At 42.8% G+C, this 22491-nt stretch overlaps 2 protein-coding genes across 3 annotated transcripts in view; one reads left to right on the top strand and one right to left on the bottom strand.

Moving 5' to 3' along the window:
- The window catches only part of ppfia3 (PTPRF interacting protein alpha 3), a 31103-nt gene extending 22736 nt beyond the window's left edge, over positions 1-8367 (top strand). The window contains exons 23-31 of one of the 2 annotated variants that reach the window (XM_062408955.1): positions 52-117; positions 590-616; positions 782-957; positions 1227-1324; positions 3404-3579; positions 5769-5837; positions 5928-6090; positions 6664-6725; positions 7008-8367. In XM_062408955.1, the coding sequence (XP_062264939.1) occupies positions 52-117; positions 590-616; positions 782-957; positions 1227-1324; positions 3404-3579; positions 5769-5837; positions 5928-6090; positions 6664-6716 (828 nt within the window). In that variant the 3' untranslated portion in view covers positions 6717-6725; positions 7008-8367. Of the gene's footprint in view, positions 1-51; positions 118-318; positions 617-781; positions 958-1226; positions 1325-3403; positions 3580-5768; positions 5838-5927; positions 6091-6663; positions 6726-7007 lie in introns of those variants that run through there. The other variant, XM_062408956.1, reaches the window with a different exon arrangement.
- A 1650-nt stretch (positions 8368-10017) lies between these two features.
- Positions 10018-18999, bottom strand: LOC133971235 (uncharacterized). Its single transcript, XM_062408513.1, has 2 exons — positions 18630-18999; positions 10018-12340 (listed from the first exon to the last, which is right to left on the bottom strand). The coding sequence occupies exon 2, from the start codon at positions 12319-12321 to the stop codon at positions 10912-10914; it is 1410 nt and encodes a 469-aa protein (XP_062264497.1). The 5' UTR covers positions 12322-12340; positions 18630-18999; the 3' UTR covers positions 10018-10911.
- Positions 19000-22491: the final 3492 nt, after the last annotated feature.

Raw genomic sequence — 22491 nt, forward strand, 5'->3', positions numbered from 1 at the left:
GATGCGTTTTAATCTCAAGCTTTCACTTTCCTCCTGTTCACATGACCACAGTCGACCAGTAATGTGTGGATGACCCACGCCGAGATGGAGACTCTGAACGCTGCCACCAAACCTCCGGTTAGTGCCCTGGCTCGCCTGTCTCTGTCCGGCAGAACCTTCTTAAATTTTTAGGATTATTTTTTTCAGTTTGAAATGATTTGAAGCGTTTTGTCTGGTCTGCATCATGTTGACGAGTCTCTCCCCTCCCTCTTCCTCTCACACTCTACTTTTTTGTTTCTCTCTCTGTCTCTGTATGTATCTTTCTCTTTGTGGGCCCAGGCCATAGTGTTGAGCATCTTCTTCTCTCCCTCTTGTTGCTGTTTCAGTGTGAACTGCTTCCAACTAATGACCCGTTCACTAACACACTATTCCTCCCTTTTGTCCTCTTTCCTGCTGCTGCTGCTGCTGCTGCTCCCTCCTCCTCTGCTTCTCCCACATCCATTCCACCTTGCTCCTGACCCCCACTCCTCTTTCCCTCACAACCTCCACATCACTCTCTCTGGATCCGTCTCTTTCTCTGTCTGCCTCCTCTCTTCTCTCGCCGCTGCAGGAGCTGAAAGAGTTCAGCTGGGATCAGGTAAGGACCAACCGCCACTTCTGAAAAGTCAGAATTAACCCAACATGCTTCACATTTGTCACTAATTTTATCTCTTGTGAGTCATGAGCCGCTGAAGTGCAGCCGCCATCAGATATCAAGCCAAGCGTGAGTCAGCGTTGATCATCTGTGGTTGTCCCCCTCCAGATACTGGCTTATGGTGATATGAATCACGAGTGGGTGGGCAACGACTGGCTTCCCAGCCTGGGCCTGCCACAGTATCGCAGCTATTTCATGGAGTCCCTGGTGGATGCACGCATGCTGGACCACCTGACCAAGAAGGAACTGAGAGGACAGCTCAAAATGGTGGACAGCTTTCACAGGTAGAGCTCTTGCTCACAGCCATAATTCGTACCTCTTTTTCTCACTTCTCCTTCTTTGCTATTGTCTTTCTTTGAGAGTTCCTGTTGTTGTGACACAGGACCCTCTCACTGTTCAGGTGTGTGTCTCCAGGCCCTCTTTAAGTCCTCTTTTAAAAGGAGTTAAGGGCTCAGCGGCCTCAGGATTGTGTTAATGCTTTCTGAGTACAGGTGAGAGTGGAAACAAGACCTCAGTTAACCCACTCGCCTTCTGGCTCTTTGACCTTTCCCAGGGTCAGTTTGCATTACGGCATCATGTGCCTGAAGCGTCTGAATTATGATCGCAAAGAGCTTGAGAGGAGGAGAGAAGAGAGCGCCCACCAGAACAAAGGTGAGCTCTTTTTTTGTCCGTTATTATCTCATCATTCATGCCCCGGATGTGGGATGGTATCGTTAGTGTCCCTGACCCCCGTCCATCCAACTAACTTCTATTCATGCTGAGCTATTGTCCTGTTCAAAGCATACCATAGTCATATGATCCCTTAGGTACATTTTTTCGACATTAAAGCCATTATAGTTACACATTATTCTTGCCTCATTTTTTTTGTCTACCGTTTTTTTATTAATGTGGCCCATATGGACTCATTAAACACCAAATATATGGTCCCAGTGGTGAAACACAAAACTGAATAGCCTTCCAAATATACCATGTGAAATTAAGTTTTTTTTTTTATCCTTTAAATCGTTGTATAATGAACAATAAAGCCTGAAATGTTAATTTTATCTACATTCTGACCTAAATCAAATCACAAGCACAGGCATTACTCTACAGAGAGAGTGGTAAACCTGCCTTTTCTGGAGCTAATGGCAGTGTACCTGACTGTAACTGTGCACTAAGACCCAGAGGCTCGCTGCTGTTGATGTTTCGCACATTTTCCTAATCTAAAACAAACAACAAACAAACCGTCTAACCTTATAAATCAGGAACAAATTGTGCCAACTATCCAAATGATATCCCTAACCTGTTTTTAAAAATAGAAAATGAATATATTCATGACAAAACAAAATAAAGATTTCACCTCATTAAACCAGGCTGCAAAATGTCCCAGTTAATGAGATTTCAAGCGAGGAGCTGTTGGGACATATTGTCGAGTCTGAAATCCTCTCAAACTTCAACATGTCAATTGCTCTGGACTTTTACTGGAACTTTCCCTGCCAGCCCCTCGTAAAATGCCCGGAGAATGTCTGAGTGAGCCCATGTGAGAATACAGCAGGAAAATGTCACAGTGAGCGAGTGGGCGTGTTGAAACTGGAAGAATACAAATATCTCAGGATACTGGACACGGACGAGTAAAAAGCCCCCATCTCTTCATCACAGGAAGCCAAGTCTGAGGTTAATATCTTAACTGATGTCTGGGAATTTGAAACAAAAATGTATTTAAACGTATCTCATGCAGAGACTATGGCCCAGAGGCCCCTTACACCTGTGGCCCCGGAACAAGACTATATAAGCCTGAACAGAATTACTCAATTTTTGTGCACAAGCCTAAAAATAGTGACTGTTCTTCAGCTCTTTTGATTACACTTATAATCCTGTTCTCTTTTGGAAGATAACCCAATAAATGAAGACGTAAAGGAGACACTAAAGCAAAGTTACACAGGTACAAACATGAAAGTTGTTTTTAACCTCGCCCAGAGAATGCAAAGCCTGCAGTTGTATCTTGTGTGTGTAAAAGATTTGGAGCCACAAGTTTGAACCAATTCTGTGTCAACTTCTGTTGCAGTAATCTGAGGATCTTACAATGCTTTGAAGAGATGGATTCAGGAGACATAAAGCTTTCACTCAAAGTATAATTTGTTAAAGTTGTGTTGAAAATGAGTCTGGGACAGAACAAAAAGTCTGCATTACCAAGGACATAGTAGGACAGGTGTGTTGTTAAAAGTTCTGGGATTTTTGGGTATAAAAGGGTCTTAAGAATTATAACCTTTAATTTGGTGAAGACCTGGTAAAAACATTATTTTAGCAGCTCCAGTTGCAGTAGCATTTTCTCCACTAATTTTGACTTGTAACAAGACCTTGTAAAAGTATTGTGACATAAAAAGAGAAACAAAATCGCTGCTCCCCTTTGATTCACATCAGTAAACTATAAAAATAATTTCCTTGTCCTTTAACTCATCAGCTTTAGCTTATAAAATAAATTTCTTCCTGTCCCAGCAAAATCCTATAAACTTAATGAAGGCAAAAAAAACAACTGTTCCTTTTAATTTCTGCCATCTCCCACAGTGATGGGACATGTTTGGACCACCCTCAAAGGAGAAGCTTGTGGTATTAGTAAGCCTGAAAACACCAGCAGGTTTTATCCAGCTTGAACTTTAGAAACTTTTGAGGAACTCGGACTGGTTTCTGAGAACAGCGAGGGGACAGGATGCCTCCTCTTTCTCCCTTCACCGTCTCAATCTCTCCTCCCAGATGTGATGGTGTGGTCCAACGAGCGGGTGATGTGCTGGGTACAGACGATCGGTCTGAAGGAGTACGCCGACAACCTCCGTGAGAGTGGCGTCCACGGGGCTCTGCTGGCTTTAGACGACACCTTTGACTACACTGACCTGGCGTTGCTGCTGCAGTGCCCCAATCAGAACATACAGGTAACTGACGGGCTGTTTAAAGGTCACAGATTTTTAATAAAAAGCTTTTCATGTCCAAAGCATTGGTTTCTGCATATGAGGAAGAAGACATTTTAAGCAATTTAAATCAGAAATTTGAAAGGGATAAATTAATGATTTCTATTTTAAAGTTTCATAATGGCGCCTCCTGGAGAAACATTCTGTGTGGATTGATACAGGCAATAATATCTGTCTTATCACAGGTGTACAGCAACTGCTACACAACATAAGAGACTGAACAGCAGCTCACACTAGATTTCCTGCAAACGTCTCTTTCTTGTGAAAATAGATAATATCCTGTAAAGGCCATGTAAAAGTTTGTCCACCTTGTCCTTATGTACCCCATGGTGGACACTGGTGTTGTCAATAAATAAACAATAAATCACTGAAGTTTCCCTTTACCATACCCTCACCCCAGATTTCAAACCAGTTACCTCTGCGACGTCTGACCATAACCTGAGCCCTAATCACAACCACGGGGGAGAGCGCTAGAGAAAACTTTGACAGAGCACCATCACTCTAGCAGCTGCTGTCAATCTGTTACAGAAAAGTATTTCTGAAGTTTCCACAGAGACATGTTTTGTGCCTTTTTGAATAAAAAAAGAAAAACAGTGACTACATGTGATTCCGGTTAAACTTTAACATGCACAAGAATGTGCTGCCTTGAATAATAATGACTGTAGCATGTTTTATTTTATAACCTCGTTAAAATTTCTTCAAGACACATGTTCTCCTCACTCATTACAAAGGACCCGTGAATATGCAAATATTTTTAGCTTCAAAAGTTCTGGACACAAGATGTCTGAAGTCTGTTCTGGCGGTTCAGCCGTGCACTGGAGGCTCCCCATCTTCGTTTTACATGAGACCACAGTTAGATTCCAGACCAGATATAATGTCACAGAATCCTTCAGATACATGTGAACGCTGACATTAATTCTTCCAGCCTGGACCTGCCACATTGCAATATATTATTGTATCTCTCTTTCAGAGCATTTCGTTTTTTTATTACATTATCAAAACTAGTGCAGTGCTCGTTCTGAACCTGCCTGTTTTGAATGTGCTGTTTGTTTTGCTGGTTGTTGTTTTCCTTGTGCCTTCCCTGAAACTGTAAAAGTGACATGCAGTAATTGAGCCGCCGAGTTCAGTGAAGCTCAGCGAGCACAACCCCGAACTGGAGAATCAGTTGTTGTTGGCTTTGTTGTGAATGTGTCCTTTGTCATCATGTCAGTTAGGTTGATGAGTGTCAGTCGGGGCGGAGTGAGGTCACAGGTACATTGTGTTCTTTGTTTTTACGATGCCGATGGCAGGTAATAGTTAAAGAAAGTAATGGTGCCACTAAATGAAAAGCTGAGGTCGTAATCCTCACGATGTGACAGTAGCATCATCTGGGTGAACTCGCCGCTCTCTCAATATTTAAAATCTTCAACAGAAATCCTGCTTTAGATATGAGACGCTTGGGGTTAGAAATGGATGCACATTTAGAAACTTAGGATTCAGGGTTTTGGGAGTGTGGCAGATAGATATAACAAGCGACTGGGTTTTGCTTTGCCAGGTTATGAAATGACTGAATAAAAATGTGTCCGTTTTAATACAGAAATGTATAAATAATTTCTAACTGGACACTCTGTGGCTTAGTAGGAAGTGCGTCATTTAAAAAGTGTCTATGCGGATGGCAGTGTCCTCAACAACCTCAACAGCTATCTGATCAGTGTCAGTCACATATTTTGTGTCTTATTTGTACCAAATTCAACACTGCACTTCCTTTGGCCCTTTATATCACAAGTGTGAAGGCGATTAGATGAATAGTCGGAGTGAGTCTTCTTTTGAAATGTCTTTTTTTGTCAGGCAGGGGACAATATAAGCTTTCTTTTTAAACACAAATCTGAGCCTCACATATATCTAAAATATGATACATGTCCCGAAATCAATATATCTAACAACCTGGGCACCCCGCGGCTCAGGGGTTAAAGCACCAACCATGAATTACAGCGTCCTGACTCGGGTCCAGGACCTTTGTTCTTTCTCTCTCCATCATTGCATCATCAACATCAAATCTGATCCTTTCGAGTTATAACTGTAATATTTTGAAGCATGCACCCTTGATTTAATGAACCTCATCATCTGCTGTGTCCAATCTAATCTCGTGGCTCTTCATCATCTCTCTCCTGCAGGCCAGACAGCTCCTGGAGCAAGAGTACAACTCTCTCCTCTCCATGGGAACTGAGAGACGACCCGATGAGGTCAGCATAATCACCTTTTCCTGTTTTTTACTGATTTTAAGCAATGGCTCATTTGAGCAGCCATCTTTTCACACACTGTCTGTCTGACAGGATGGAGCAAAGACGTTCAGCCGCTCGCCCTCCTGGAGGAAGATGTTTAGGGAGAAAGATCTCCGGGGCCTGACCTCTGACTCTGCCGAGACCCTGCCTGCTAACTTCCGTGCCTCAGCCATCTCCACTCCCTCTGTTACCCTGAGAAAGGTTCAGAGTGATGGTGAGTGTGACCCGTGACCTCTGACACCTTCGCTCTCATATTCACATTTTTTCAGCTCCTTGGTGCCCGTCGGGCGCGTCTGTTTTTAGACGATGTTTAAAAAGCTGTTACTCTATATAGCATTACTCACATGAAGGGCATGAGAGGAATCGGGTAAAAGGTCTGCTGCAGCCAGGTTTCAGCTCCAACTCTGATCAGGTGTAAACACTCTGAGAATCTGATAACAAAAGAACTATGTGTTTATTTCTGAATTTCTTCGGAAATGAGCCTTGAACAGAAACATTTGTCCTCATCCACCATACACTGGGCGTTATATAAGCCACTCTGCAAATGCAAAACCAGAGTCACATGCACGGAGCAGTTAGCTGCTCTGCCATTAGTTTGGCAGAGGAATTTTCTGTTTCCTTTGGCAAAGGAGTTGGCAATAACAAGGAACAGACGCTTCAAAGTGCAAAGGAAGACCATTATCCCTCATTCCACTTCCTAATCATAAAGTCTGTGGAAGGTCAGTGCTGTTTAAGACCTTGCAGTTACGATAATGACCCCATCTGTGTCTCCCGGTCTCCTGCACAGCCAACTCTGGTGCCCGGGGTGAATCTGCCTCAGTGAGGACGTACTCCTGTTGAGGGGATGAGGTAAGAACTGTTAATTGAACTGCCTGGTACTGTGGAGTTTGGGTCTGTGTGTGAGAATACATCTCCTCTGAGCCTCTAAGAAGCCTCTGCACATGTGCAGAGCACATTTCTCTGAACCTTATTTGATTCATTTGTTTGTTGTGGTGGATTGGTTTGAGCCTGGTGTTTTAGTTGTTCCCCAAAGGTCTTAAAGTGGTGGGTTTGGTTGTGCTGGGATTTGGGCTGAGTTGAATTAAGGCCACAGAGGCAGTGACATGGGAGTAATGCTGTTTCTCTCCTCAGGGCACTGACGGATTGGGACTAGAGGACCCTCTCGCTCGTCCACGGAGAGAAAGAAGCAATGAATATACCATTTAACTTTAAAATAAATCTTCTCGGTCTGACCATTCTGCAATAACAGAAGCAAAGGAATAAATGGGAAAATGACATGAAGAATGTATGAATGTATTTTCCAACCAGACTTGGAAGGTTGAATGGGATCAGCTGTTTTCTCTCTCTGTCTTTCTCTTCCTGTCGTTCTGTCTTTGCTCTCGCTCTCGCTCTCACTCCCCCTCTCTCTCTCTCTCTCTCTCTCTCTGTGACTGTGCTGCAGAGTTGATGAAGGGAGACGACGGCGTTGGTTAGGTGTGTTCCCGTCGTGCAGGTTTCCCTCTCTGTCATTCCTGTCTGCGTCTGCACATCGTCAGCAGAGTTGGCAATATCAGGGCTTATTCTCCTTCCTTCAGAGGGAAATCACTTGCTGCCATTTATTCTTCTACAGTATGAATACAACTAAACATGTCGCCTTACGACTTCTGCTCAACAACAGGTGTTTGTATTGAGAGTTGCGAGTCACCGTAAGGTTTGGATTTTTAAAAACAAGAGGAAGGACACGACTGTTAAATCATTTAGGGGGGAAATGGGTGGACAGACATGTAACAACTTTAAACAACGCCGACGTTCCCCTTTCTGCTCCTGAGGCGACTGGTGTCTAGTGTCACCATGGTGGCTCTATTGTTGGCTTCTATGGACCCTGTCAGGGGGTGAGTAAGTGTCCCCAATTGGCTGGAGCAATGTAGTAAAACATGTCCGACTTCAGACCACTGTTAAGTTCTGACCACATCAGAGGGAGCCTCCTCGAGCTTCGTCTATTGGCACCTGGAAAACTGATAGGCTGAGTCATTTCTTTTGAAGAGAGCCTTTTATAAAGATCAAAGGCTCGTTGGTGGATGGGACGGGGCGGAGTGAGGTCACAGAGACATTGTGTTCTTTGTTTTTACGATGCCGATTGCAGGTAATGCTTAAAGTTAGTCCTGGTGCCACTTTATGAAAAGCTGATCTTTACAAGGGGTTTGTTCTTTTTAACGTTCAGTGTTAAAGCGGCACAGTGCTCAGCCTGTGTGAACAGTCGTATAATGTCACCTGTGGTGCTGGAGGTCGTAAGCCTCACGATGTGACAGTAGCATCATCTGAGTGAACTCGCCATTGTCTTGATATTTAAAATCTTCAACAGAATTCCTGCTTTAGATATTAGAGGCCTGGGGTTAGAAATGGATGCATATTGGAAAATGTAGGGTTCAGGGTTTTGGGAGTGTGGCCCATACCTGAGAGTAAAAAGTCAGGATATATCTGCTTCTGCTTTAAAGACACATTTTCTCATCAAAATGAACTGTCTTAAGGGCCTAATTCTTTACAGATAGATATAAAAAGAGACTGGGTTATGCTTTGCGAGGTTGACTGACTAAAAATGTGTCAGTTTTAATACAGAAATTGGTAAAATAAATTTCTAACTGGACACTTTGTGGCCTAGTAGGAAGTGTGTCATTTAAAAAGTGTCTCTGGGATGGTAGTGTCCTCAACAACCTCAACAGCTATCTGATGGATTTCTTTGAAAGGGAAATGGTCGACCCATTCCTGGTCCCTTGAGGATGATTGGTAAAAAACTGTGGTGACCACTGATCTTTCTTCCGGACCCATCACAGGGTCAGATTTTCTGACTGGGCTATTAACATTAACATTTTATAATGCTAAAATGAACAAGCATACAAATATGCTTAAATGCAGCCTTACAAACACACAAGCATGGCCACAAATTCCTTCTTACTGAGCTAAAGACAAAAGTAAATTTCCCCACCTGGCAACCCGAAAGTATCACTGAACTATAAATATTATGGTTTTAACTTACAAAATTCAATTATTTAAAGACTAAAAAACCCTTGTGAAGTGCGCCTTTCTGTAAAGTGGTACCCAAGTTATAAATACGTTAAGAAAGTCTCGTCTTTGAAGCCAAACTCTAACGCCTCAGTCGTCCTCCACAATGTCCTTCTGCTGTTTATGACCTGTAATCATCAGCTCAGGGTCCCGGCTAATCCTGATGATTAGCGACAGGGAGACAAAACAGCGACCCAAAGGGAGGAGGAAAAAAAAACAGGATGGACAGAAGTTGGTCATTTTACTGCACACACAAGCCATAACAGAAACCAAGAGCACGCCAGGGCTTTGGAGATCAGAGGGAGTCAGGAAGAGAGGGGCGAGCCAGAGGAAGCCCAGGAAACAAAACCTTTAGCCTCTGTGTTTACGATGCATGTCAAACAAACGACAATGACCTAAAAACATTTTTTTTGGTGGTGAAGATGATTATGAGGTGTCGTTAAATAAAAACATATATATATCTGTATGATAAACCTACAGGGGAGGGAGCCTGGGGATCAATTTGTAAAATGTGTGTATTTTTTTCAGTTGTATTTTTTATTTTTTACGATAACTATTTATTTTCTTTAGGTATGTATGTATTGGATAAATGTATGTACACGTTCTGTTCCCCTCTCGACTTCATCTGAACTAGTTTTAAAAGTCAATATGAAAACATTGAAAATGGTCATTCAAATATGCTACTGTATGTGTACATTTTGAGAACCAATTGTGCAATGATTTAACAGATTTCCATGATTAAAGTGATAGTAATACAAATTGAAAATATCATCTGGAAAATAAACAATGAAGATGATTATGAAAATGGTGATGTAAAAAAATAAAAAAATAAAGTGGTCCAGGTGGACCTGCTTATCATCACAAACTTTCACCATGTTTTTCTTGCGGCTCGTAAAAACTAATTATAACATTATTCTTAATTACAATTTATAATTTCTTTTATTTAATGCTATTTTCTGATTTTACACAACTACAATTTTCCTTCCAGCAGTTATTTGCCTATTTGGTTCAGATTTCACACACACAAAAAACGAACAGGACTTTAACTTGCATTTGAATATTTGAATTGTTGTATTCAATTTTATTTACATAACAGGTCTGAATGTGCATTTCATGTAGCTGTAGTTTGTAATTTTTCCTGGTCCTGTAATAGGAAACCGATTACAGAAGGGGAAAAAATGATATTTACTCACTTTCATCAGCAGATAAATTCAGCATTTGTTCTTTAAAATATCAGATAACCTGATACCATGTTTGGCAGGCAAACTGAGCAAACCAGCAGATAGTTAAATTAGCCTCTTTATGTGTAATGTCATTGACAAACCACATTTAACCAGCTCCAAACACAGATGGATCCTGCCACAAAAATGTCACATCAGCATCCTGAGTGAGATCATGCTAAAAAAAAATGTGCCCACGCTGTAATTTGCATGTTGACTGTAAAAAGCACTGATTACTACATTCATGGTAATCCAGAATGGAGCCAGTGTGGAGCAGTAAAACGGAGCCTCAGTAGGTGGCGCTCCTTCCTCTCATAATCCGAGTGGACCAGAGGCTGGAATTATCATCAGACACTTCTTCTATAAATACACACAGATATACATAGCTTCATACATAAAGGTATACTGGTGTCATATTTTACATATATATATATATATATATATAAAGGAATATATTAATATCAGAGACATACACATGCTTACATACTAATCAAAAAATAACTTAGATTATGAAAGATAAATCATACAAAAACAGTACTTTTTAAAGTCAAATCTCTATAAATGACAATTTTCCCTAAGATCTAGTGTTGAGGTCTTCTCGTTTTTTTTTTTAAGTCCTTTGACGCTGTGTCGGATGCAGGGAGCGGGAAAAAGAGAGAAAAGATGGGAGTTAAGGCTGGAACCACTTAACTCCTGCTGCTCTACTGTGTGTCACTTTCTATGTCTTCCCTTCTTCTCTTCCTCCCTCTCTCTCTCTCTCTCTACTTCTCTCTCTCTCACCCTCTCCCCTGTCTCATCAAGACATCCCTCCCTGGTGCCTGATTGGTTCTGGACAGCAGCACACAGACGCAGGACGAGTCGATGCGGATCCACCTCCATCCGGTTCTGTTGTTTGCGTCTTTGGTGAGCGCTCGTACAAATGACTGCTTGGGTTTACACTCACTCAACCACTGCCTTTTGTCCACGCCTAAGCAACCGGACCCCGCTACGCCCATCGGTAGGGATCGGGATTTGCCCGTTTTGCTCTGCGGCTCGGGCTGGCGACAGCGAGTCTCATAAAAGAACTGTTTGAGTGGTCCTGTTTGGGTTTGGATTTCCTGCAAGATGCTGACCTTCTGACCGTGGGAGTCGGTGGCCGTCTTCTTGTCGGTGACCCAAACGCTTTCCGCCTCGCATACTGACTTTTCCCCTCTCCGTCTGTCAATGGGGTGCGAGCGTTTGTCCCGTTTAATAGGATGGGCCACCGCACTGTTTCCTCTGGAAGAATCGGCCCAACTCGGAGTCGTGCTCCTGTCGATTGCCTGATCCCCGTGACCCTCGATGTGCCCATCCATGTCCTCCTGCTCCTCCACACCCCCAACCTCCTCCAGCGGGCCGGTCTCCAACATTAGAAGAAGAGGGGGGTGCTTTGGAGGAGACAGGGAGGGTGAGAACAGGACTCGTGGATGGGCGTCCAAAAACATTTCGTCTCCTTCAAGGATGTTGTCCAGCCCGATCCCAAGGCCCAGCCCTGCCTCCACGTTCAATCTTTGCTCAGCCTGACCTCTTCTAGACCCCTGCTCTGAAGGAACAGTCGGTTCTGGTCCTGTTGGACCCTTTAGAGATAATGCAGGGCTAAAAGTATTATGGTTTTCCTCTGCAGAAAACTGCAACGGTTGATCAGTTGACTCCTGAACAGTGTCCTTTTTGGAAGAGTCCATGGAACCGGAGTATTCTCGTCTGCTCCTGCTGCTGCTGTCAGCCTTGTAGTCCTTTGGTCGAGAATTATCCTTGGAAATATCCTCGGTCCTGAGTGTTCTTCCTTCAGCGGGAACATCCAAACTGACGCTGCTTTTGCCGTCGCTGCCTGAGTTGCTATTCGATTGGTAGGTTCCTTGATTCTCCACCTTGAACATGGAGGTCTCTTCATGTGCAGAGGATTTCACATAATCCTTGTGGCTCTGGAGGTTTCGTCCGTTGGGGCGTTGGCCAAGAGCAGCAGCCATGTCGAAGTTCGTCTGTGAGGCGTTTCCGTGAAAGTTGTAGTTGTTGGTGGGAGCTGCGAGGCGAGCTGCCGGGTCATGACGATGCTCTCTGCGGTTGTCGGAGCCAGGCTCTGTCGTCGCGGCAGTAATCCTGGACAAGGGGCTGTGAGGGAAGGGCAGGGCCGAGGCAATCACCATGGCAACCAGGGGAAGCCAGTGCATCACTCCCAAGACGTATCAGCTGGCGGTGGAAAGAGAGGAGAATTAGAGGAAGCGAGGGACAACGTTATTTTATACATTTCAAACAAAGTACCTCCATTAAAACGTTAAAGAAGAGGTTTTACAAGTGGCCCGTAAGTTTATGACTCCGCTGCTTTAACTGCTGGGGTATGGCTCTCAAATCTTGGCAGACCTCGTGGAAAATCAGGACCGAGTACAGTGAGGTTGCCCTCTGCTTCTTCATGTGGGAAGAGTTCAGCTGTGAGCGCTGTGGATTGGGAACGGCTGACCTTCGAACGGATACACTGACAAGCTGGTATGTGGGCAAGTCGCAGACTTTACAGCCAAAAAGGAAACGGATTACAAACACATCTGCAGCACGAGAGAACAAGTCTGTGGTTATTTTTAATTTTTTGGGTAGGGGGGGTTGTTCTCTTGTTCTTTATCTAGGAGCCATGGAAGTTTTGTGGCAACAAATAATGGAATGTCAATGAACGAAAAACACAAGGGGAGTCAAGACTTGAGGAATTCAACCTGAACACGCCTGAGGTTTTCTTTGTGAAGGAACAAGATACATCTGTCACCTGGGACTGAAAGAGTTTTGCTAAGAAGCTGAGGTGCGACCATGTGTTTTATGAATCCAGCCTGCACCAACCTGCATTGTCTAAACTTTGTGTGGCTTGTAATAACAGTGGGATTAGTGGGAAATGTTTTGTGGCATAAATATGACATGAATTTTCCCAGTGATTCCCATAACGCTTGAGAAGTAGAAGACACAGTGTGTTCCTAGAAAGTGTCGAGAACATTGCTGTGATTCTGCAACTACTAGTCGAAAGCCACCTCCACTAAGGAGATGGTGTTTTCACCACTGTCCGCTTGTTTGTTGGTTTGTTTGTAAGCAAGATTAAAACGATACTACTGAACGGATTTCCACAAAACTGGGTGGAAGGATGTGATACAGGTCGGGGAAGAACTAATTTAAATTGACGTGCAGAACCACATCATGGATGGATCTGGGATAATTATTTTCCCTTTATTTAACGTTGATATAATAAGCATTGGGTACAGATGAATTCAATTTAGTGGCTATGCACGCTATTGAGTGTGATTTTAGTTGATTAATTGATCGAGTAAAGATTGTTCAGCAATTCATTTAATAGTCATTTATCCATACAAATCCCTTAGCAGGCAAAGTTTTGAAACTCTTCTAGCTTCTCAAAAGTGAGCTTTCTTCTAGCATTGGGATAAATCATTGATTTATTGAGCTCGGCTAACGGATTTATTTAAAATATTTTCGAATGTTTCATCTTAACAATTAATCGATTGAGAAAATAACCAGCAAGTAGTTAAGCCTCATAGGGTTTTTATTTGTTTTTTTAACTGCATGACTCATTATTTTAAACTTTCATTTAAACATTTATTCACCAACCACGAGAAGCATCCTCTTTTCTGTTTTGTATAACACAGTAATAATGTAGTTATTCTGTTCTACTTAAGTATATTGGAGTTTGCAGTTAGCTATGAAACTTAATGTATTATGTATTTAAAATCCCAATTAAAAACTCATGCTGCTAGATGTGATCTTCATTCTTTCTTTCATTAATTATATTGAACCCGAGTATTTCGGAGTTAAATGGTGACACACTGAAAAGTCATTATAGTAAGCACTCCCTTTGTGTAAGCCATGGGTAAACATTTCCTAGAGAACTTGAATGAAACTGAAAATTATGAGTCAGGAGGAGATGATGCTGTGAGTGTGAGGGTGTCTGAACGTATGTTTCCACGTGAGGCTCACCTGTGACTAACTACAAAAACATTCCAGTCACCCATCCATGTGGCGTGTACGGCGTGACGGTGTACACCTCTTGAGCGGAGATAGATGTCAGGTGGGTTATTTGTCTTAAAGCAATGGAGGAGGTCCCCTGGAAAGTGTTTAAATGATGGAATGATGGGAATGTTAGTGATGTAGCTTTACTGGCAGGGCTCCTTCAAGGTTTCCTGAGGCGTCGAAGAGAAACATTTTAACGCAGGATGACGGGGAGTAAGGACGGAGAGAGTGTGGCGACTGTTTTTGTGTTGCCATTTGTCTGTACAGGCGTGTGAGGGTGAACGAGAGGATGTTTCGTCACTGACCATCCGTGACTGTGTGGTTGAGCAAAACAAACTCCTTTAAGTGACGGGACTTGTACCCGGCAGGGCCACACCTTGGACACAATGCAGCCGGCGTCGAGCAACAAGGTTTGGTCGACACGTCACTCATGCTGTCACCCCGGGCGCTCGCAGCTCCTGCTTGACACGCTGACAATAAATCACATCAAAGTCCTCCGAGCTTCCTCTTCGCACGGGCTACTGATCCGCACGTCGGGCTAGCCAAATCCACCCAGGTGTTTGGCGTGATGGAAGCCGATTTTAAAGGTTCAGTGTGTAGAATTTAGTGACATCTATTGGTGTAGTCCCATGTTGACGCTGGACACCCCTCACCTCACCCTCCAAACATGAAAGAGAGCCTTTGGTAGCCTGCAGTTGTCATAAAACCTCAAAAGGTGTTTAGTGTGTCCAGTTTGGACTCCTGTAGAAAACCTTACAGCCTCCGGGACCCGCTCCTGATGTAAATTTTAAGTATTTAAATATAAAGGGACCATTCTAGGGTAAAAAAGACAATAATTTGAACAGTTTGGATAAAACACACTAGTGAAACATCACTAGGATTACTATTATTTTTATTATTATTAAATATCTGACAAAAGATCCCTTTCACCTGATTCTTACTGCACCTTTGAAAAAAACGGCGAACGCAGCCTTTGACACACCCCACAAAAGCAGACAACCTGCCAACGCCAGCAGAAGCTGCAAAAACCCAGTCTGCTGGAGCCGACAGGATCATTTGTGAGAGGAGCCAGCTGTGGCGAGGTGGAGGTGGATATCCAGGAACAAATCTGGAGGATTTGTGTTACCTGCGTGTGTGTCCTGCTGCGGCAGACTTACATGCTTCTCGAGAGCTTCCTCGGTGCACTCAGGGCGCCACACAGGAGGCCCGGCGAGCGGCCTCTCTAAGTGGTTTCTTTGTGAAACGTCAGCAGCAGCAGCAGCACTTCATCACCACGCTCCATTTGCCGCAATGACACGCATCATTTGAGCTCCCTGCGAGGCTCGACCAGGACCTCGACGTTCTTCCGCCCTCTGGACCAGACCCAGGCCCTCCGACTTCCCCCCCCACCACCACCACCACCACCACCTAGCCCTGTGCCAGACGAGAAACATGAGCACTGAAAAATCCCACGCAGTCCCTCTCAAACGTGAGGTTTGAGTAAATAAAAACCCAACTCACGCACTGCACACTCATGTTAATCCTAATCTCTGGGGTTTGAAATCGTTCCAAATGAGCATGAGGACACCTTGAAACCACGAAACTGGACTTTTACGGGGAACCACCACTTCATCAGGCAGAACTCGCAATGAAGTCAAGCGGTGAGGCCTCTGTGAAGCGTACACTGACTCCCTGTGTCCCTCCGCAGTGATAGTGACGTGTTTCAGTCCTCTGGGGCAGACCTCCTGCCATTTCTTTGTATAATCCCATTATTGACTTCAGACCCATCACTGTGAGACGTTTTAAGAAGCAGTAACAAGAGACGTGGAGATGCAACTTGTTTCAACTCTTCTCCTAAACTGTGCAACACATTCCCACAGGATATCAGGGAGCATTTTTCAGTGACAGCTCGAAACAGATCTTTTTCACTTTGCTTTCAACTCCCCCCTTTTTTCTTTTTAACCAGCAATATCTTACTTCCCTCTTCACCGCCATTAAAGATTTCATCTTATTACCAGGCCTGGGTCTAGACTGCTCAGATTGGGGGGGGCAATTAGGATTTGTGACCTTTTCACACAGTTGTCTTGAGAGTTTGCCAAGTTTTAAAGAATGCCTCCTTATAGGAATTTCAACCATGCTGTGATATAATAGCAACAACAATACTACTACTAATAATAATAATTATTATTATTATCATTATTATATTTTATTAAATAATAATTACATGTGCAAAGCACAGACTGGCGCCACCAAACTTATTTACCCCTCTACGAAAGTATAAATGCAGTAAGGTGCTTTATTTCCTTTTCATGATTCGCTGTCGGATCATTCAAATAAAGATAGATTCAATCAGGGAACAGTTTTTTAAACCCAGCGTAGAGTCAAAACAGCAATTCAGAATTAAGGATATTCTTACAGGGCGAAAGAAGAAACGTGACTGGCAGATTCAAATTGCACAGAATAAAGTTGACAAAGTGGGTGGGCAGAGTAGAAATTTGGGTGGGCCCACTTCTAGATCAGGGACCCCTTATTACTGCTTCTACTTATAACCCGCTGTAACAATTTACTTTTTAATAATAATAAATACATTATTTTTAAACCACTTTGAAAAAAACTGCTCTACAGAGTAATTTCACAGACATAATTAACCAAATAAACTAACATGTTTTTTAAACTGAGACATTTGGCAGTTAATTTCGCTGATAATCCATCAATGGTTTAATATATAAAACACACAAATAAATCATGAAGTATCTTGTTTTGTTTAGCCAACATTTTAAAACCCAGATGATTTATATTAGCAGTTATATTTATGGTAATCTAAGGCCAGAGAAAGCAGAAACTTCTCACATTGTAGAAGGTTAACTTAGCAATAACTTGAACAAATGATCTACAATTATCAAATTGCATTAATGATCGTAATTGATCACCTGTTAAACAACTAATACTAAGTGTTTATTAGCCTACTGTTGCAATAATGTTCTGTGTCCTCTAAACATGTGTGAAACAGGAAAATGAGCCATGTTGTTGACATAAATCTACAACAGCGGCTTGGCTCTAAAACCCAGCAGTGAAACAATAAACGTGTGTGTGTGTTGAGGCGGTCTGGCACCTGGCAAATTGGTCTGACTTCTGTTGTGAGTGCTGCCAGTGTGAAGCCATCAGGGTTTAATCCAGATGAGTGATGGTGGAGGAATCGGGAGAGGGAGAATTACGGCACAGGAGGGGGGGGAGGCCTCCGACTGCGAGAGACCCTCACCAAGAAAACAGACGGCATAAAGCTGCTCCACACCTGGCAGTGGCTACTGTGCTATTAGCCTGTTAACAAACTAATCCACCCCCTGCCACCACCACCACCTCCACCACCGTCATCATCTGTCCACCCGACACAGATATAATGGGTTGCGTTGTGACTACCGGGACCGGGGGCCTGTCCCGTCCCAATCCTGCCTCTTTGAAGTCCTGTAACCTACAGAGAAATGGAGGTGGGAGACGTCTGGAGGCCAGATGACTGCAGGACGTCCCTCTAATAAACTGTTTGCAGCCAAAAAGGCAGATTTCAGGGCAGGTTCAGGAAATGCATCAGAGTGTGGCCCATTCGAGTGACACCACAGAAGACACATGTCCAGGTCAATGTTTGCCCCCCTCGCTCTCCTCTCTCCTCTCTGTCTGGAGGGGGAGAGCAAAAAGCCACGACCTCCCATGTGCTCATTTACAGTGCTCTGCTGTCCCACTGTGCAAACAGCCCATTAATTCCAGCTCTGTGATTGTTTCATACCGAGCTCTGCCTGCAGGACCCAGCCCCCTCCTCTGCAACCCTTGCTCCACATGAACCATTCTCCTCCCTCCGCTCCACACACAAGCATGCACGCCTCCTCTCATTGGGTATACTGTGAGTGCAACCAATATATCTTTTCGTCTTAAAAAAAATAATATATCCAGCATTACAGTGTGGAATTCGACAAGGAGGTGGAAGAAATTATATTCACAGTGGTTATCTCACTTGCATTAGGACATAATAAAACAACACTCAGCCCCTGTTCTACTGACAGGATGGAATTAAATAAAAAAGGAGACAACCTGTGTGATCTATGCGGGTGCTGGAGCTGCGGTGCTAGCTCCCTCACCTCACCTGACTGAGGGCCAATGAAAACAGAATGTGAAGATAGGCTACACGGCCAAGGAAAACAAGACTGAGTGAGAGGTGGTGTTTGAATGCAGGGGGGTTTAATGGGATTTAAACAGGCATTAAATCAAATACAACACAACATCAGGTATGTGTGGTGGGTGGATTGGTGTGTAGATGTAAATAGAAAGATCATAAAGGAATGAATTAACTTGAAACTTCAAGAAAGTGATCAAATAAGCTTAAAGGACTTTCTCACATTATGTAACTGCTCTGCTCCGTTTGACTCAATCTACGATTCAATCAGCGGATGAAAATGTTCTTCTGTGAATGCACATGTCATTGTGAGTGGACGGTGTGTATTTTTGAAAGTCGTACCGTTTAGGTGAGATCCGGACCCCGCGTCCTTCCAGCTGACACCACATTGATTATACAGTCCTGTCGCCAGTTGCTCAACTGGTTTAGAAAATGAAAAAATATTGTCAAATGAGACTGTGTCGCCGTCACCGCAAAACTACGCTCACTTTTTCATTTATTTCTTCTCATCGCATGTGGACTTTATTAAAAGTCCTGAGAGGGAATAAGAAAAAAGTAAAATATAGAGCAGAAAAGTCAGTCCATTCCTGGGAGCGCTTCACAGCGGAGAGTGAGTTTAAAAAAAAACTGTACTTTTCAGGTACAAAACAATGTGTTCAATTGTAAATATCCCGTGAGCTGTTAGTCCGGTGGGGGCAGCAGGGTGTCCGGGCTCAAATATGTGGAGGAAGAAGTTTGGACAAATGTTTTAAGAACTCAACTCCGCCTGAAACGCGTAAAGTCCCACTGACAGTGAAGCTGGCACCAGTGGGGATGCCACACATCTGGTGATGACTTTCAAAATAAAACCCGGTTTGGAGACGGAACGCCAGACTAGGTGATGGGGTTTAATTATTAATATATATATTTATTAATATATAATAATATATTTGTATTATTATTAATATTAACATTAAAAATTGTGATTTATCTTTCTCAGCAATCAAAATAAGAGAAACATAATGAACTTCATCAAACAGAAATGAATAATAAAGGAAATTGTATTTATTTTTTGCACATTTTTGCAATAATATGTTTTAAAGAGTGACATAAAAAGACAAATAGAAATGTCGCCTGACTAATCTTAATGGGTTGATTTACTCTGACTAAATGGCCTTTACGTGATTGTTATTGGATATTCATATATAATTATTTTGCCTTTCAATTTAAATGATGGTATATTATTTTATATGTTGTTGTTGTCTTCTATTTCGTATAACTTTATTATTATTTTTTCTTTATGATGCCCTTCTAACGTTAAGATTGTTTGATTGTAAGATGTTTTGAAAGGTGCAATGTAATTATTATTATTGTTATTATTATTATTATTATTAATAAAACCTATGATCATAACAAACATGAGAATTTGTTGTGATGCTGTAGGAAGACTGTCAGTGTCTTTATATTAGTTTAGTTTATGTCACACAACATATATGCATGGATTAAATGTTGAAAGAACGTGTGGGAGGTGGTAGAAACCTAAATATATTCAGTGGAATCATTAAAAAATGTCCAATACTAGTTATAAAATAGTATACAAAAGAGAATTTGACATTGTATTAATATAACAAAGAAAAATGTAGAAAGGGAAGAATAAATCCAATGAATAGAGAGCGAATAACAGAATTTAAAAGAGCAACATGACACTGCATGAATGGGAGAAAAAAACTCATCCCAAAGAGCGTTTGGCCTAGAAGGCAGGGGCCAGAGTTTTATTTTTTTAAGTCAGAAGCAGCAGCATCCAGCGAAGTTTGTCTTTAGCTACAGTTAGCTTCACAAGCGAACGGCTCCGGTTTCTGTTGGGAAGCGCAGAGACGAGTCGAGGTGTGTGTGTGCGTTTGTGTTTGCGTGTTTTCCTCATTGAAAAGAGACGATCAATGGGAAACGTCTGTGACGACACATGCCGTTAAGACCTGTTTCCCTCACACGTGTTTATCATATAAAACCCGGATCCTGGGTTTAATGCGCTGTATGAGCTCGAAAAGGTCAGATTTCCTTGCTGGATTTGAAACCCACTTTGCGTTGCGTTCACTTCCCATGAGTGTGACTGAAATGTTTCCTTTCATCACCTTCGCCTCCCTCTCTGCCTGTTTGGCGTCAGCCGCCATGTGTCAGAGGCTCAGCTCCACAGTGAAGTCAGATCACGCTTCTCTGCTGAAGGTGCAAGTGATTCGGAGCAGGCCGTAGTGAGGCCGGATGTGGCTCCTCATGATGCAACCTAATCCCGTTTGGCTCAATCCAGCAGGAGGATGTCACCTCGTGCTCTCAAATACAAACCTGAGTCTGCTTCCACATGCTTCCTGTTTGCTGCTGCCAGATACTTCTGGTGTTTGTGTGTGTGCTCACTTTCAGGCTGGTTTGGCAGGTGAGTGTTTGTTTTTGTTTTTGCTCAAGGGCACTTCGACAGGATAGTTTGGATCCCGATGACGTACTGCGTGTAAAAAAGTTGCTGAACCCCCCCCCCCCCCCCCCCCCCCCGCCCAGGTACACGTTTCAAATACACAAGTGTCACTCAGTAGAGCTCCTACCTCCGCCAAGGCCCAACAGTCATTTACATCCAATCAAATGCACCAAATTATTATTCTTATGAACATCCATGAATTATTCCGAGAGAAATCAGTGAGTGTAAAAAAACAAAACACCAATCTAACAATGTTAAAGAAAATGTAAATAACAATTTAAAGGGTTCTTCACGTACCTCATCCTTCCTCCAAGTTGTGTGGTAATCTTTCATGTTTTTTTTGTGTTATCCTTCTCACTATAATGCAAACAGACACTGATGAAAACGTGACCTCCTCGATGGAGGTACTTATAAATCGACGGTTCTCCCCTCCCCTGAATCCCAGGCATAGACTGAAAATAAAGATGGACGACATCTCTCCACTTCCCACCGTCCAGACGGATACATCCCAGATACAAACACTGACACAGTAGTGATTGGGGATAGAGCCGCAGTAGCTAGGTCCAGCTGATACACACCTTCGACCGATCACAAGTCAGTCTTTTAAGATAATCAATTCAAATCAATTAACTCAGAAGCATGAAGATCAGCGTGCCAAAAACTACATGAATTGACAGAAGCCATCTTTGAGAAAAACGAATTTGAGGTCTATTTTGACTTTCAGTTCGGTCCATGTCCCATCTGCTAACATGGAGGAGGCAGGGTTTATGACCAAGCGGCAGTTAAGAGGAAGCCGTCATGTCGTCTGTCTATCAATAGGTCTGTGGTACCCGCCATGACGACTGTCACCCCAGCCTACTTTTACTGATAAACACTTTATCCTGAAATAAACTCATAAGTGAAACTACACGCCTGACAATTCTGACATGTATCAAGATCAAAATCAAAAGTCAATTCTTCTCCTTTTACAGGAAATATAACATAAATGTCCACCATGGATGTTCAAACCATTGACCTTCCACATCAGTGTCCTCCAGCTTCATGTCCTGTCTCATCCTGGATGTTAACGGTGATATTTGCACTATTTTGTATCAAGGAAATATTTATTGGAGCTTGGGGCGAAGAAAAGTAATAGTTTTTGGTACAAATCCAAGTGTTCTATCAGTTTTGCGCACTAGCAATTTATTTGCATTTTTTTCGTACTACATGGAAAAAGTCTGGCAAGTTTCCCATGGTTGTCTAGTGTGCGTGTCTTGACACATATTAATCCACTACATTAGTGATACTGCTTTTTCTTCGAGGGTTGCAAGGGCAGGTGGAGCTGAACCAAGCTGACACTTGACAGGGTTCCAGCCTGTCCGGCCATCTTTAGACTTGCCTATCAACCTTACTAGTGAGTTTTTGGAATACCTGGAGTACTTGGAGAAAACTAACGGAGGTCACGAGGTGATCCTGCAAACTCTGCTCTAAAAAGGCTCCAGCCGATCCAGCAGGTTCAAACCTGTGAGGCAACAGTGCTAACCACTGCACAATCGCCCTTGATGCATATCTAGATAGGAAAAATAATAATTATTATGCTTACAAATTTACAGGATTTTGTCAGAATCTAGATAACTTGTACACAGTTAAAAGCTTTCCAGTGTTTAGTTGTGAAGTAAATAACTTTATATTGCAGAAAGGTAAGGGGCTAAAAAGGTGAAAGACGTTTAGGTTAAAAAAAAGTATTAGTAATTAGTAATGATAAAATACAACCTTTTTTCTTAA

Source organism: Platichthys flesus, chromosome 16 (assembly GCF_949316205.1).
Source record: "Platichthys flesus chromosome 16, fPlaFle2.1, whole genome shotgun sequence".
NCBI classification, from domain to species: Eukaryota; Metazoa; Chordata; class Actinopteri; order Pleuronectiformes; family Pleuronectidae; genus Platichthys; species Platichthys flesus.

Bases quoted from the DNA above. Each gene is read 5' to 3' on its own strand.
- LOC133971235 (XM_062408513.1), bottom strand. From the start codon at position 12,321: ATGCACTGGCTTCCCCTGGTTGCCATGGTGATTGCCTCGGCCCTGCCC.